Source organism: Macaca mulatta, chromosome 4 (genome assembly GCF_049350105.2).
Source record: "Macaca mulatta isolate MMU2019108-1 chromosome 4, T2T-MMU8v2.0, whole genome shotgun sequence".
Classification (NCBI taxonomy): Eukaryota; Metazoa; Chordata; class Mammalia; order Primates; family Cercopithecidae; genus Macaca; species Macaca mulatta.
In genome coordinates, this window is record NC_133409.1 from 139,264,252 (window position 1) to 139,281,771 (window position 17,520).

At 43.5% G+C, this 17,520-nt stretch overlaps 1 protein-coding gene across 3 annotated transcripts in view; it reads right to left on the bottom strand.

Moving 5' to 3' along the window:
• Nucleotides 1-4,490: 4,490 nt before the first annotated feature.
• Nucleotides 4,491-17,520, bottom strand: part of BICRAL (BICRA like chromatin remodeling complex associated protein) — an 89,167-nt gene continuing 76,137 nt past the window's right edge. For all 3 annotated transcript variants that reach the window (XM_028847558.2, XM_015136397.3, XM_028847561.2), the window contains 5 exons: nucleotides 16,082-16,143; nucleotides 14,657-14,802; nucleotides 12,492-12,586; nucleotides 10,127-10,229; nucleotides 4,491-8,384 (listed from right to left, as the gene is read on the bottom strand). In XM_028847558.2, the coding sequence (XP_028703391.2) occupies nucleotides 7,597-8,384; nucleotides 10,127-10,229; nucleotides 12,492-12,586; nucleotides 14,657-14,802; nucleotides 16,082-16,143 (1,194 nt within the window). In that variant the 3' untranslated portion in view covers nucleotides 4,491-7,596. The remainder of the gene's footprint in view (nucleotides 8,385-10,126; nucleotides 10,230-12,491; nucleotides 12,587-14,656; nucleotides 14,803-16,081; nucleotides 16,144-17,520) is intronic.

Here is a 17,520-nt window from a genome sequence, read left to right on the forward strand (position 1 = left end):
GTGCAATGGCATGATATTGGTTTACCACAACCTCCGCCTCCTGGGTTCAAGCGATTCTCCTGCCTCAGCCTCCCAAGTAGCTGAGATTACAGGCATGTGCCACCACGCTCGGCTAATTTTGTATTTTTAGTAGAGATGGGGTTTCTCCATGTTGGTCAGGCTGGTCTCGAACTCCCAACCTTAGGTGATCTGCCTGCCTTGGCCTCCCAAAGTACTGGGATTACAAGTGTGAGCCACCGCACCCGGTCTCTTTTTCTGTGTGTTTTTTTTTTTTTTTTTTTTTTTTTGAGATGGAGTCTTGCTCTGTCAGCCAGGCTGGAGTGCAGTGGCACAATTTTGGCTCACTACAGCCTCCACCTCCCAGGTTCAAGTGGTTCTCCTGTCTCAGCCTCCCGAGTAGCTGGGACTACAGGCATGTGCCATCATGCCCAGATAATTTTTTGTATTTTTAGTAAGACGGGGTTTCGCCATGTTGGGCAGGCTGGTCTTGAACTCCTGACCTCAGGTGATCTGCCCGCCTCAGCTTCCCAAACTGCTGGGATTACAGGCGTGAGCCACTGTGCCCGGCCCCGCTCTTTTTACTGTCTGCATGTCTTCAGTAACACTTTTTTTTTTTTTTTTTTTTTTGAGAGAGTCTTGCTCTGTCACTCAGGCTGGAGTGCAGTGGCACAATCTTGGCTCACTGCAATCTCCATCTCCCAGGTTCAAGCAATAGTCCAGCCTCAGCCTCCTGATTAGCTGGGATTACAGGCACCCACCAACATGCTTGGATAATTTTTTTTTTTTTTTTTTTTTGCAGAGACAGGGTTTCACCTTGTTTGCCAGGGTTGTCTCTAACTCCTGACCTCAGGTGATCCGCCCGCCTCTCAGCATCCCTAAGTGCTGGGATTACAGGTGTGAGCCACCGTGCCCGCCCTTAGTAACAAAACATTTTACACCCTAAGAAGTAGAGGGCCGAGACCAGTCTTCCTAGTTGATGGGCAAGGACACGGTGACTGAGAGTTAAGTTGTATGAAGATACATGATTATGTGATAGATGAGGTACCAGAACCCATTTCCACATTCTGCTGCCAAAGGCACTTTCTGCTCACCCAGTTGCACTGCTTTCCTTGACTGTCATAGAAGTAATTTTTTCCCAAGGATCTTCTTGCCTTTGCAATTGGTTTCAAAGGTCAGACTCCAGCACATACCCAAGAGTAATACAGATTAGAGTTTCTTTTTTTTTGAGATGGAGTCTCGCTCTGTCGCCCAGGCTGGAGTGCAGTGATGTGGTCTTGGCTCACTGCAACCTCCGCCTTTCTGGTTCAAGCAGTTCTCCTGTCTCAGCCTCCTGAGTAGCTGGGACTACAGGTGCACCACGCCTGGCTAATTTTTGTAATTTTAGTAGAGACAGGGTTTCACCATATTGGTCAGGCTGGTCTCAAACTCCTGACCTCAGGTAATCCACCTGCCTCAGCCTTCCAACGTGCTGGGGCTACAGGCGTTAGCCACCACACACGGCCTGGGTTTCTTATAAAGGTCTTTTACCTGCAGCAGTGTAGACAGGCAATTCCTATTACAGAATCCACTTTATACTACGTATGTGCTCCTGCTATTTGTGAATATACTGAAACAGATTTCTCTATATAATTAACAATTTAATTACAAAAGTCTTGGCGCGGTGGCTGACGCCTGTAATCTCAGCAGTTTGGGAAGCCAAGGCAGCCCGATCACCTGAGGTTGGGAGTTTGAGACCAGCCTGACCAACATGGAGAAACCCCATCTCTATTATAAATACAAAATTAGCGGGCATGGTGGCAGGCGCCTGTAATTCCAGCTACTCAGGAGGTTGAAGCAGGAGAATCGCTTGAACCTGGGATGCAGAGGTTGCGATGAGTCGAGATCACGCCATTGCACTGCACACAGCCTGGGCAACAAGAGGGAAACTCTATCTCGGAAAAAATAAAAATAAAAAATTAAAGTCTTTTATCTTTGTTACTACAGAAAGTATCATATTTTTTTTCTCAAGTATAACTCAGGAAAATACTAAGAACCAGGGCATGGAAATGTAAATTACAGCTCTCTGTGCAATTTATCGTGGCGGTCCAGAAGAATTTTATTTTTTGAGACAGGGTCTTGTTCTGTGACCCAGGCTGGAGTCCAGTGGCATGATCATGGCTCACTGCAGCCTTGAACTTGGCTCAAGCAATCCTCTGGCCTCAGCCTCCTGGCCTACACGCATATGCCACCATGCCTGGCTAATTTTTATTTTTTCTGCAGATAGGTCTCACTGTGTTGCCCAGGCTTCTCTTGAACTCCTGGCCTCAAGCACTCCTCCTGCCTCAGACTCCCAAAGCGTTGGGATTACAGGCATGAGCCACATGCCCAGCCCAGAAACATTATAGCATCCCATTTTCTTCTCTCCTGCACTCCAGTCAGTTCCCAAATGTAATGTATATTTGTGTGTTGCTCCCCCTGTATACTGTGAGCCCCTTGAAAGCAGAAAGCATGCCTGAATTATCTGTATATCCCAATGTCTAGCACAGTGTCTGCCAACAGTCAACTGCTCAAGTAATATTGTTGGTTAGTGATTATCATTTTCAGCTGGATACCCAACAGGTCCTCCTCTGTCTTGGAGAGCACACACAAGGCTGCAAGCAGGGCATGACCCTGAATCCCAGGGCCTAGCCCTTTCAGAACAGCACAGCTAGAGCCCTGCCTGAGCAATGCTGTTCCAGTTCCCCCACACTGTAAAGGTTTCTTTATTTTCCCTTACCTTTCCCCCAGTAATTAACTTGGAACTTTCTCTGCATCAGGAAGTGCTAGGGCCCCTTTCCTAGAATGTGTCCTCCCATACACACAGCTGTGGGCTTTAACCATCCTAAGAGAAGATGCCTGTTTTTCCTCCAGGTATGCCTCCAGGGAATAGAGACAGATCCTAACCTAGCAACCAGATGATCCTTCCTTCCCCCTTTTTTTTTTTTTTTGATGGAGTTTCGCTCTTGTTGCCCAGGATGGAGTGCAATGGCGCGATCTTGGCTCACCACAACCCCTGCCTCTCCCCGGGTTCAAGTGATTCCCCTGCCTCAGCCTCCCGAATAGCTGGGATTACAGCCATGCGCCACCACGCCCGGCTAATTTTGAATTTTTAGTAGAGACGGGGTTTCTCCATGTTGGTCAGGCTGGTGTCAAACTCCCAACCTCAGGTGATACACCCACCTCGGCCTCCCAAAGTGCTGGCATTAGAGCCACCACACCCGGCTGATCCTTCCTTTTAACTCTTCAATCCCGGGGCACTCCCATTGTAAATGGCCGGAAGAGGGACAAAAATGTCATTCTGGACACACATTTATCCTTAGCAAGAAGAGAAGCTTGACATCAGGGTGACACTGTACATGACATCAGTAGATAGATCCCTTCATATCATTCTGTTAGGTATTTGAGAATGACTTTCTTTGTTGCCTTTTAAAAATCTTTTTAGAGAATGACTTTCTATTTATGTACTGATTACTGCTGAATCTTCATTTCCTACTGCTGTTAGGGTACAGGGGAGAATCTAATTAAACCATAAATGAGTACAAGTGTAGATTCTAGGCCCTAAAGAACAATTTGTTCCCAGAAATACATTTCATCTCTAGAAGCTTCCCTAACAATTTGGGTGGAAAAACACTTGTGAGGGCAGGAATTCAAAAGGGCCTCATGGGGCTGATTTTACACATAAGGTTATAGAGTTATTTTATTTATTACTATTATTACTTTTGAGTCGGAGTCTCACTCTGTCACCCAGGCTAGAGTGCAGTGGTGCGATCTCGGCTCACTGCAAGTTCCGCCTCCCGGGTTCTCGCCATTCTCCTGCATCAGCCTCCCGAGTAGCTGGGACTACAGGCGCCCACCACCACACCTGGCTAATTTTTTGTATTTTTAGTAGAGACCGGATTTCACCGTGTTAGCCAGGATGGTCTTGATCTCCTGACTTCGTGATCCACATGCCTCGGCCTCCCAAAGTGCTGGGATTACAGGCGTGAGCCACCGTGCCCAGCCAGAGTTATTTTTTAATACAAAATTTGGTCAAATATGTTGAATCCAAAGAGAAACATGTTAATTCTGGACTATGTCTTATGTGAAATCTTTTTATCACTTAGCTTTCTCCTTGTCCTTGCAGAAACAAAATAAACACAACAACTGAAGAAAATCTCCTGCAGAGTGAGGCTCACTTACCTGACTTTTCACATGACCCCCACTTTTCCTTCCATAGCTAAGGATCTATGTGACAGGAGTAGGGATGGAAGCCAAAGGTGTACAGGACCAAACCTCCTCACTGACCAGCTTCATTAATTTGTAACTGTTTGGAAAGACCAAACAATTAAAATCCTATCCCTTCCCTAACTGGGGTAAATTGATTTTGGTAATGGTAAATTTATTAAAATAGAATTCCCATTGAACACTTACCCTTCTCCTCTGGGAAAAGCAGCCATTCCTATTTGCAAAATCAAGACAATCACAGTTGCACATTTTCCCAAATCTTTGGCTGTATTGCAATGGTTGTTTCATTTTGTAATCTCCAACTAAACATTTCCTAACCATGGATTAACAATATAGTTACTGACTGGTTTCTTTTAACAGTATTTATCCAACATAACAAAATAAACTGCAATTTGTTATACTTTTTTTTTTTTTACAAAACATTTTATAAATATTTTTACAAAATGTATACAAAGCAATTTCAAGTGAGACATACTATACAAATGAAGGTATTTAAGCAAATAAAGCCCACACCACACTGACAGCGAGTGACGCGTCCTCTTTAAGTCAAGTCAGTCTGTAAGGCCTCCCTAATCTAACAGAATCTACTAAATCCTTCAGAGCTAAAATATTTCTTTTTCGTAATTGCCAGATTAAAATTTTGCTTCATCTTTAGGAAGTACTTAAGGACACAGAAAATCAAATGCTTAATAACAAATTCACACTTTTCCACGACAACAACAGAAAAAAAAAAAAAAGAAAAATGATTTTTGTGACTGAGTACAAATAGTTCTAAAACTTAACTTTGACTAATGAACCTGAAAAACTGAATGCTGGCCATCTGAGGCTGAGCTCTCCTACCCTGCACCAGAGGGGGCTCGACATGCGAGTTATGACCCATGTGCGTAGAACCTAATCACAGGAGTAAAATACATGTCATAATCTTCATTTGTCATTATCTAGAATCCTTCCTCCGTAAAAAGTAAACTTACATACAATGACACAAACATTTACAAGTTTCATTTTGGTAAATTAGGCTCTCCATTTGCTAGACAAGTGTTAGGGCTTAAAAACCCTTTAAAATGGTATATAGAAAAGCTAGGATTGGGACAGCAGGGCAGGATAGGGAAGAAAGAGAGGTGACAAATGTACATGAAGCTTATCTTGTCTCTTGAGAATTCCACTGATTTGCAGTAATTAATATAACTCACTAGCAGCCCACATGAAGGCTTCCAGGGATAAAGTCCCACAATGAGAAGAATTTGATTAGGAGGGATCATCTTGCTAGGAATTAGGGGAGCATGAGCCCTAAGGGAAGAAAAGCCTATGAAATCATGGAGTTCAGGGCAGGGTGTTACCCCAGGGCTACCCAAACAGAAAGTACCAACTGGCAAAACCAACTTACCTAATATGTTACAATACAGGAAAAAGGGGAAATCTGCAACTTGGACATTGGCACAAATAAGGAAAAAATGGTAACCCTAAAATGGCCCAGATTTTCCAATTTGTATTGGCTAGGGCATGTGGCTGGGGTGAAGGTACGTTGCTATTATGAAGATTGGCCATCTCACAGGGTTTTTTGTGTGTAGTGGGACACAGGGGCACCGGGGGTATAGGTCTTCTGTTGCTGTGTTTTCTAATCAGAAGCCTTCCTTTCCATAGCAGGCCAATCTGGAAAAGAAATGCCCAACATGATGACAATGGGGGTCATCCCCATGCTGGCGACAGCCAGAAGCAGATTCTAGTAACACACTAAAGTGAAGACCAGAGGCTGCACCTCCAGAGCCAGGGAGATAAACAGAATAAATGAGAGAGTATGCACACTAAGAAGGAGAGTGAGTGTGCACACACTGTAACAAAAATGACCTCTGGATCCGAGCAGCTCAGATACACGCACATGTGTGTATGTGTGGGAGAAGAGTGCATACAAATACTATCATGTAGCTTTCCCAATGAGAGGAGATAAGTGATGGTTACAATGACATTGAGAATAAAGGTAACAACAGAAATGGGATAACCTGGGGCAGGTATACGAGAAAGGAAAACGGAGAACACTCCCTGACAAGAAATAAAAATAAATAAAGCAATAAGCCATGCTCACTAATATGAACACAGGCCAAACAGAAATCGTGACAGGGCATATCCTTTGGCTCTCAAATGGGAATCCCATGTCTCAGATCTTTCCTTTCAGTGGTGGGCTAGCTGGTTACCTTTGGTTTGTCTGTGTTTTGGTAATGAATTGCTGCCAGGGATGACCACTGTTCTCAGACAAGAAGCATAAACAAGGCCAAAGTCTCCTTAAAGTTTAAACTGAAAAATTACAACATAATTTTCAAATGAAAGTGCTTTTGATGCTTGGTATTTGTTGTGGGAGAGGGTGCAAAGAGAGGTTAAATGAAACAAAATCCAGCAACAAACAAAAACATACATCATATGTTGACTATATCCAATTATAAAATGCAAAACTTGTTTTTTCTCAATAGTTAACATATATATGCTTTTACATATATACATATTAATATTATAACCTTCATGGCTCTATCCCGGCCTCCCCTGTACACTGTGCCTCTTAACTGGTTTCCATTTTCCTTTATTTAGCCTGGTGAAATTATTTCAAATTTTGCTGCTGTAAATAAGAACAGAACATTCCCTAGATGAAATTCAACATGGATATGCCTAAAAGCATGAGGTTTTGTCCCAGAAGCATCAGAAAAGCACTTGAACCATCAACAGGGAAGCACTGCAATGCCCTGCGTATGTGCTACTGGCTTTTCCACCAGGGCTCCGGTCCCTGGCAGCACAGCCAGCAATTTACTGCTCAAGGATGGCTGAGGGGGAAGAAGCATGTGGTCTTCCCCTCAACAACAACAACAAAACACACACACACACAAACCCAAAATAATAATAATAATAAAAACCCCCAAAACTAACTTTGGAGATGCAGTGGGATATTCTTTAAAAAGTAGCTTCTATCTGTCTCGTTTGATTTTAGTAAGTCTGTTCTTTTCAAATGACTTATGATTGTCAAAATTTTACCAAGGGCCAAGTATACTGTGGTCTCATTGAGTTATGGTGTTTTTAAAAAACAAAACAAATAAACTAAATGACTATAAGCACTTTCATAACACTTGAAATGAGTGGGGCCTATCAGACTGCTTTCTAACAAGGATTAATTTTACTAAAGGATCTCCCTGTAATCACGACAAGTATTGCTCTTAAACAAAGAACAGGATTGAGATTAGAAAGTATAACCTGTGATGAAAGATCAAGCAGGCTGGAGACAGGAGACCATTTCCATTTGCTTTTGCCAGGAAAGAATGTAACTGGTCCGGGGCCGGGGGGGTCTCGGGTGGGGTAAGGGGAGGACTGCTGCTATTAACACTCTAAGATACTATTTACAGCTGCTTCTAAAATGGAGTCAGTTTCTACAACACCTTCACTGTGGTCCGGGATGAACTTTTCCAGGCAGTTTTCCTGTGAAGCCATAGGAGAAAAGTTGGGGAAATCTAACTCAACAGAGCCGCTAACCGTGGGGTCACTCTGGGGCTGCCGTCCTGCCTTTTTGAGTTCCAAGATGTTCTTAAATGTGGTTTCCAAGCTCTTCGTCAGCTGGAGATCTGGCTGGGGCTCGCCTGACCCTTTCATGATGTCTGTGTGTAAAACTTCATTCTTTGGAGAATTCCTCAGACTTTTGTCCTGGAAGGAATTGTTACATGTCATCTCCAAGTGCGAATCTGCTAGGATGCTTGAGAGTTTGCTCTCAGTACCGTGATCTGATCTGGATGAGGTTTTCCGGTGCCCTTCAGGGCCGGGAGAGCACTCACTGGCCTTCAGAGGCTCTCTCCGGCTGGCCTTCTCTTCAGACGTGCTCTGGTACTGAACTAAGCCCACTTTGTCAAATTTCAGTGCTCTGCCAAGGCATTCTGTTTTTTTAGAAATGTTTCCTTCTGCAGAGACCACGATGTGATTAGGCACTAGATGAAACTGGTCATGATTCATGGATTCTGTCACACTGGTTTTGGCTCGGTCTCTGCCTTGGGCCTTGGCTGGCGGATGTGGAGAGCTGCTTGCTTTACTGCCATGCTGGTCACTCCGGCCAAACTGTGTCTCATGAGCAGCTTTATCAAGTTTGAAGGAACAACAGAAATCAGCCTGAAAACCCTCTGGAAATGGGAACAAAAAGATCATTAGTGAGTGATTGGGAGAGTACAGACTATACAGCAGACCTTCAGTGGGTCAGGTGCTGAGGGCAAAGCCAGCCCCACTCACAGAATCCATCTGCTTCACATACAGGAACATGCAGAAGCAGGACCCTGATCCTGAGAGGGCATCCTGTAAAGGCAGCCAAGGCTATGGAGCCCCAGCTTCCAGATGGGGAGCTTAAACCTCTTGAAAAGGTAGATGCTTGATGACAAATTGGAAAATGTGATGGGCAAAAAGCCTCACTCAGTCCTGATCTCTAAGTATTATTTTATTTATTTTTTTTTGAGATGGAGTCTTGCTCTGTTGCCCAGACTGGAGTGCAGTGGTACGATCTTGGCTCACCGCAACCTTTGCCTCCTGGGTTCAAACAATTCTCCTGCCTCAGCCTCCGGAGTAGCTGGGATTACAGGCACCCACCACCATGCGCAGCTAATTTTGGCTTTTTTTTTTTTTTTTTTGAGACGGAGTTTTGCTCTTATTGCCCAGGCTGGAGTGCAGTGGCGTGATCTCGGCTCACTGCAACCTCTGCCTCCTGGGTTCAAGTGATTCTCCTGCCTCAGCTTCCCGAGTAGCTGGGATTACAGGCGTCTTGCTACCACAACGGACTGATTTTTTTTTGTATTTTATTAGAGGCATGGTTTCACCACGTTGGTCAGGATGGTCTCGAACTCCTGACCTCAGGTGATCCACCTGCCTCGGCCTCCCAGAGTGCTAGGATTACAGGCGTGAGCCACCGCACCTGGCCTAATTTTGGTATTTTTAGTAAAGATGGGATTTCACCATGTTGGTCAGGCTGGTCTTGAACTCCTGACCTCAGGTGATCCGCCCGCCTTGGTCTCCCAAAGTGATAGGGTTATAGGTGTGAGCCACCGCACCTGGCCTCTAAGTATTATTTTAAATTAGTTTTCAGCTAATGACCTCCTTGAAACCTCCTGAAAACAGAAATTAGGTCCTGGTATCAGCCTGGTTTCCTCCTTAGAGCAGAAGGGCCTGGAATGGGGCTTTGCAGGGAAGGGGGATAGACACCAGGAAACAGAAAACCTATCTGTCTTACATACTTTCCGGGTGAAGACAGCTACTTGTCTTTGGGTTAAAGCACTTCAATCCCCTTAGACACATAGGAGAAACCTGGCATCACTTTGCCAAGACCACAAAATGAATAGCCAACACTCATCCAAAATGATATGGAAGGACAATGGGTATGCAGGAGCTGCATCTGTGAGTGAGCACTGAACTGCACCAGGCTTGAGGAGCCAGAGGATGGCAAAAGAAATGTCCGTGAGGATTTAGAACATTGAGGGTCCAGATGGAGGTAGGCAGACTGCTGTTATGCAAGAGTGGAAAAAGTGTTAACGCTGGAAATCATCGAAGTGAAATAGAGCTTTGATGACATCTACAAAACAACAAAGAGTATGTATAGTGTGAACATGAATTTGTTCACCAAATTCTAAAATGTGAGTTTTAGGGAATGTAGACTTGAAATCTGAAAAGATTATTCCATCCAACAAACATTGGCTGTGCAGGCCAAAGAGGAGAAGGAAGTAGCTGGGATTACAGGTGTGAGCCACCGTGCCCAGCTCTCCCCAGAATTCACGTTCTACCTTCAAGTTTCTTACTCAAAGTTCACACAGACTCCCAAAGGCCCCATGGTCCCTGAACCATGGCAGGAGCTGTCCGCTACTTTCACTGCAATGTTTCTTACCAGGGTCTACAAGCGCCAGGCGCTTGTCTCGGGATAGGGAAGCTCTTTCCTCCTGGTTGAACATCCTGTCGATCATCACCATCTCAGCAGAGGGATTGATTCGCTGAAAGAGAGAGAGGCCAGTCATTTCATAGATCAGTTTAAAAAAATTGTTGTTTTTGGAAAAAATAACTTACACATTGGTACAAAATTCAAAAGATGCTACAGGGCATGTGAAAAGTGAGCCTCCCTTCTTTACCTCTTCCTGGTGTGCACCCACTACCACCCAGTGCCTCTCCCTGGAGGCATCTGCCTGCCTAGTAGTTTTCAGTACTCTTCTGGAGATATTTCTGACACACATAAGAATATATATGTACTATATATATGTGTGTGTATATATATAAAGAAATATACTTCTTTATTTTTGTACCCAAATAGTAGCAACTATATATACTGTTCTGTATTTTTTTCTCCTCTATTTAATAATATATCTTAGAAATCTTTTCGAACCCTTGACCGCAGGTGATCCATCCGCCTTGGCCTCCTAAAGTGCTGGGATTACAGGCATAAGCCACCGCACCTGGCTGAGAACAATTATACAGAGTTTGGCGGCATTATTTTATTTTATTTATTTATTTTTAGACAGTTTCGCTCTGTCACCCAGCCTGGAGTGCAGTGGTGCAATCTCGGCTCTCTGCAACCTCCACCTCCCAGGTTCGACCGATTCTCCTGTCCCAGCCTCTGCAGTAGGTGGCATTACAGGCATGCGCCACCACGCCTGGCTAATTTTTGTATTTTTACTAGAGACAGGGTTTTGCCACGTTGGCTAGGCTGGTCTCGAACTCCTGACCTCAGGTGATCCACCTACCTCAGCCTCCCAAAGTGCTGGGATTATAGGCGTGAGCCACTGTGCCTGGTCTGGTGGCATAGTTTTAAGTAAATAAATAATATATATATTAATAAATATATAAATATATTAATAAATATTATTAATATATAATATAAACATTAATAAATATATATTAATAAATATATCTATAAATAAATATATATATTTATTTATTTAAGTAAATACAGACACACAGATACACATTTACTCTATGTTGTATATGTGTATAATATAGCTCAACCAATCTCCCAAGGTACATTTTCAAAGTTGATATCAAATTGAAAATGAGTTATAAGAGACCATGATAGGCTAAAGCCTATTTGATTTTAGAACTGCTTCTCAAATCTCAGATTTGGTCTTTCTATCATTTCCTGAGGTATCTTATTCTTACTCCTTTCTCTATTTAACTAGCACTTCAGATGAATTGCAGTTTCTATCTGGGATGATGAAAATGTTCTGCAATTAGATAATGGTGATGACTATGTGACCTTGTAAATGTACTAAAAACCATCAAGTTGTATACTTCATTTATTTATTTATTCATTTTTGAGATGAGTCTCACTGTCACCAGGCTGGAGTGCAGTGGTGCGATCTCGACTCACTGCAACTCTGAACACTGAAATGTTTGTCTTTTCAGTAGAGACGGGTTTCACCATGTTGGCCAGGCAGGTCTCCAACTCCTGACCTCAGGTGATCCATTATTTATTATTATTATTATTATTATTATTATTTTGAGACAGAGTTTCACTCTTGTTGCCCAGACTGGAGCACAATGGCATGATCGTGGCTCACCACAATCTCTGCCTTCCGGATTCAAGTGATTCTTCCACCTCAGCTTCCTGAGTAGCTGGGATTACAGGCATGCGCCACCACGCCTGGCTCTTTTTGTATTTTTAGTAGAGATGAGGTTTCTCCATGTTGGTCAGGCTGGTCTTGAACTCCCAACCTTAGGTGATCCACCCGCCTCGGCCTCCCAAAGTGCTGGGATTACAGGCATGAACCACCGTGCCTGGCCTAAGTTGTACACTTTAAATGTAAATTTTATGGTATGTCAATGATCTCTCAATTAAAAACAAAACTAATTTTGACATTTGTCACCAGCTTATCTGTTCAGATGTGTCTCCAGTCCTTTCCCCACATCTCTGGGTTGGTGAAAGGCGGTAGACGGCATCAGAGTGTGGACCAGGGGTCAGATGATCCTGGCCTGTATCCAAGCTCTGCTAATGACTGCAAACTTCTTAGCCATCTGTACTCGAGCAAGTTACTTAACCAAAGCCCTGGTTTCCTTATCTGTTAAACAAGAGAATAGTACTGACCCACCAAGTAAAGTACAGCAAATGTTCACTGCTGTTTTTGTAGTAGCAGCTAAGTGTAAGTTTTTCTACAGTGTGAACTATCTGTGTCTTTTACATTATGTTCTATAATCCCTTGAACTTTTTATCTCTGATTTAGTGGCTGTGACCTGTAAAAAACAAATATCAGTAGCATGACTTTTACCATGGCATCTTCTAGGAGCAGGCATCTGTATTTGTTAAGCATAGCTTGGGTCCTTTTTAGGAGCTGAGTGGCAACTGTTTCAAATTCATTGTCCACTTTAAAAAAAGAGAGACAAAGAAATAGTAAGAGACTGTAAATCACTGACTAGGTCTTCTGTTTCTTAAGACTGAAATTCATTGCTCTTCCATTATTCAAACATGGCTTATCTGGGGCAATTTTCTCTTCTTAGATGAGCTGTTCCCTGGCTAAGCATCATCCTTCTACACTGCTTTGCCTCACTGTCCACTGATCATGGAAACTCATTTTATTACTAGCTTTTTTAACTTTAGGAAACCAAAAACATAATTACTTTGATATCACCTATAAAATAAAACCATATAACAGACTCGCAATAAATATCAATGAGTAGAGAATGATCTACTAGTTTAGATGACCTAAGCCTAATGGTATGAAAAACTAAAATAGCTGAAACAATGAAGTCCAACTGTCTGGACTAGGCAAACCTAAACTGTTGTGGTCATGTGGCTCTATTCTCTGTCTGTTGGTCTCCAAAGATTTGAACACCTTCTAATTCATTCTTCTTCTCAGTCTTCACACCCCTGTGGGTTTTTTTTTTGAAGGAGTCTTGCTCTGTTGCTCAGGCTGGAGTGCAATGGCGCAATCTTGGCTCACTGCAACCTTCGCCTCCCGGGTTCAGGTGATTCTCCTGCCTCAGCCTCCCGATAGCTGGGATTACATGCACGTGCCACCATGTCTGGCTAATTTTGTATTTTTAATAGAGACAGGGTTTCTCCATGTTGGTCAGGCTGGTCTAGAACTCCTGACCTCAAGTGATCCACCCACCTCAGCCTCCCAAAGTGCTGGGATTACAGGTGTGAGACACCGCGGCCGGCATTTTCTTTTTTTTGAGACAGAGTATTGCTCTGTTACCCAGGTTGGAGTGCAGTGGTGCGATCTCTACTCACTGCAACCTCTGCCTTCCAGGTTCAAACGATTCTTCTGCCTCAGCCTCCCAAGTAGCTGGGACTGAAGGCGTGTGCCACCACGCCCAGCTAATTTTTATATTTTTAGTAGAGACAGGGTTTCACCATGTTGGCCAGGCTGGTCTTGAACTCCTGACCTCAGGTATCGGCCTGCCTCGGCCTCCCAAAGTGCTGGGATTACAGATGTGAGCCACCATGCTCAGCCCTTATCTCTCACATTTTTGTCAGTTTCTTGATATGTGGCTAATGCTCTGGACTCATTTTGGAACCTCAGGGAATGCTTTTGGGAACTCAAGTGTCTAATTCATAAAACTACTAGAAACAGTTTGGCCAGGCACGGTGGCTCATGCCTGTAATCCCAGCACTTCCGGAGGCCGAGGTGGGCCGATCACCTGAGGTCAGGAGTTCAAGACCAGCCTGGCCAACATGGTGAAACTCCATCTCTACTAAAAAATACAAAACTTAGCCGGCTGTGATGATGGGTGCCTATAATCTCAGCCACTTGGGAGGCTGAGGCAGGGAGAATTGCTTGAACCTGGGAGGCAGAGGTTGCAGTGAGTTGATGTGCCACTGCACTCCAACCTGGATGACAGAGCGAGACTCCACCTCAAAAAAAAAAAAAAAAAAAAAAAAAACCTTCAGGTATGCATACTGCCTAAAGGCAAGGACTATGCGAAACCACTGTGTAGAGTGTCTAGTGCAAAGCCATCACATCTGGAGCCAGCAGTCCATACAAAGCTTGGATTTACTGCCCCTAATTTGTCAATAAAATACTCTGACATTAAGGTAGCTGCCTAACAATTTTTTTTTTTTTTTAAAGAGACAGTGTCTCCCTATGTTGCCCAGGCAGGAGTGCAATGGCTATTTACAGGTGTGATCATAGCACACTATAGTCTCAAACTCCTGGGCTCAGGTGATCTTCTTGCTTTAGCCTTCTGAGTAGCTGGGACTACAGGTGTGTGCCCCTATACTTGGCTTCCCTTCAAAAAATATTGAGAAGTGTAAGTCACGACCTTAAACAGGGACTGGGAAACTGAGTAAATAGGGAACAAGTTTGGTCTGTGATTAACAACAATCACCTGCCTACCATCTGGGGGTGACATGGCTCTTGCTCTTCTGGGGGGTGTCCATGGGAGGGTTTCCCGGTATCAGAGTAGTGCCTTAGGGTTCCAGCCTGCTTACCTTTTCTCAAGTCGTCTTCAGTGGGCATGGAGCCCTGGCACACGTGGTAGGAGAGCAGTCTCTGCACCGCATCACTTAGTGATCGGAAGTGACTTTTGTCCGGTGTCACAGTGTGGGCTTGGTCCCTCTGCAACTGCTGGAGAATGCTTTACAAGGGAAATGGCCAATGTCAACGTAGAGTCATGTTAGGAAATTAAATCTAGTCATATTTATTTGTACACAAATAAAATAAGATATATAGGAATAGTACGGCAGTTTTTTCTTCAGTTTTATATTTTTTATACCACAGTGCGTTTATAGCTTAGTTTAACTAGCTCCACAGAGGACTCAGACTATGACCCTGACCTCGAAAGCACAGGTTCCCACCAATCATTTATGTGTTGGCATCCCCATAAACCTTGGCAGTGCCTGACCAGTGACCAACTAAACTCATGCTAACATTTCTGTTCTAAACATGGGAGTTTAACAAACCATGCTTTTCCTCAGAGATTCTTTGTCTCGGAAAAGACAAAGAACTATTATCCTTAAGAAGAGCTAACAGTAGGCTGAAACTACATTCAATATATTTGAAATGTATATACTACATTTCAATATATTTGTAAGTCCTAATGAAAATAAAGTATAGGCCAGGCGCGGTGGCTCACACCTGTAATCCTAGCACTTTGGGAGGCTGAGGTAGGTGGAGCACCTGAGGTCAGGAGTTCAAGACCAGCCTGGCCAATATGGTGAAACTCTGTCTCTACAAAAATACAAAAATTAGCCAGGCATGATGGCGGGTGCCTATAATCCCAGCTACTCTGGAGGCTGAGGTGGGAGAATCGCTTGAGCCCAGGAGGTGGAGGCTGTAGTGAGCCAAGATCATGCCACTGCACTCCAGCCTGGGTGACAGAGCAAGAATCTGTCTCACAAAAAAAAAAAAAAAAAGAAAGAAAAGAAAAGAAAGTATAGAAAAAGATTTTCAAAGTGTGTATATATATATATATATATATATATATATATTTTTTTTTTTTTTTTTTGAGACAGGGTCTTGCTGTGTCGCTCAGGCTGGAGTACAGTGGCACAATCTCCAATTCACTGCAACTTCCACCTCAGGACTCAAGTTATCCTCCCACCTCAGCCTCCCAAGTAGCTGGGACTACAGGCCCGTACCACCACGCCTAGCTAATTTTTGTATTTTTTGTAGAGACAGGGTCTCGCCATGTTGCCCGGGCTGGTCTCAAACTGCTGGGTGCAAGCGATCCTCCTGCCTTAGACTCCCAAAGTGCTGAGATTACAGGAGTGAGCCACCATGCCCTACCTCAAAGTACATTTTTAAAAAGGCTAATATGCTCATTATTATAACCTGATTTCTATAATATATTTATTGAAGGCTAGGGACCCAAAGAAATGTTCAAAACTGATTTGTTATTTCCAAAAGTAACTCACAAAGCTCCTTTAGTTAGCTGTTTTGCAGCAGGCCTTTTTTGTCCTCCTGAATGACTATCCACCTAAAGACAAAACATACCTCTTATTATTCCTTTTATAGGAAAAAGAATACAGTTATACACAAAGTTCACTACATTTCACATATTTTCAACTACCTATCAAGAACATAGTCTAAGACTATAGAATGTGCCCTGCTGAAAAAAAAAAAAAAAAACCAGTACACAGAGTCCATGAAGCAAAGTTATACTGTGTTAAGATTGCAGAAAGCTGCATAATCAGTTCCCGAGGACTTAGTTTGCACTTTAAAGCCTGAATCTCTAACTCCTCTCTAAATGCATCATCATCATCATCATCATCATCATCATCATCATCATCATTTTTTTCACAGCGTCCTGCTCTGTCATCCAGGCTAGAGTGTGGTGGTATAATCTCAGCTCACTGCAACCTCTGCTTCCCAGGCTCAAGTGATCCTCCCACCTCAGCCTCCCAAGTAGCTGGGAGTACAGGTATGCACCACCATGCCTGTTAATTTTTTGGTACTTTTTGTAGAGACAGAGTTTTGCCATATTTCCCAGGCTTGTCTTGAACTCCTGGGCTCAAGTCATCACGCCTGCTCACAGGTGTGAGCCACTGCACCGACCCATGGTTATAGTTTTGAAATTCCACAGACATCTGAAAAGTCAGTAGATACTATCTAATCCATCTTCTCAGTGGTAAGTACGGGGTGCACACACTTTTAAGCTCCTGTTATATATAGTCCAGGTGTGTGATCTAATGAGGCATTTTTTACATCACGTTAAGGAAACAAATATGCCTTATCTCAGAACCTTAGAACTGAACAGATCCTTCACTGTGTATTCCAGGCAGTCCCACACTGTAGCAAGGTTCATTCAACTACTAATTGGTAGGTCTGATGGAGAAGAAACTGTCTTAGTAAGCTGAAAACAAGAAATGTTTCCTTCCTTTTTAGACTACTAATTTGAAATCTTTTAGGTTTAAAAGCCAAAGTTGAAGTTATCAAATGTGCCCTGAAAATATGTACATCTATCATGTATCAAAAAACAAACCAAACAAAAAAAACTAGGCCAGGCGTGGTTGCTTAAGCCTGTAATTCTTAATTCTAGCACTTTGGGAGGCTGAGGTGGGAGAATCGCTTGAGCCCAGGAGTTTGAGACCAGCCTGGCCAACATGGCAAAACCTTTTCTCTACAAAAAATATAAAAATATTAGCCAGGCGTGGTGGTGCATGCCTGTAGTCCCAGCTACTCAGGAGGCGGAGGTAGGAGGATCACATGAGCCCAGGCGATCGAGGCTTCAGTGAGCTGTGATCACACCACTGCACTCCAGTCTGGGTGACAGGGCGAGACCCCACCTCAAAACAAAACAGAAAAACTAAAAAAAAAAAAACCCAACTGGACTAGGCAGGGCACAGTGGCTCAC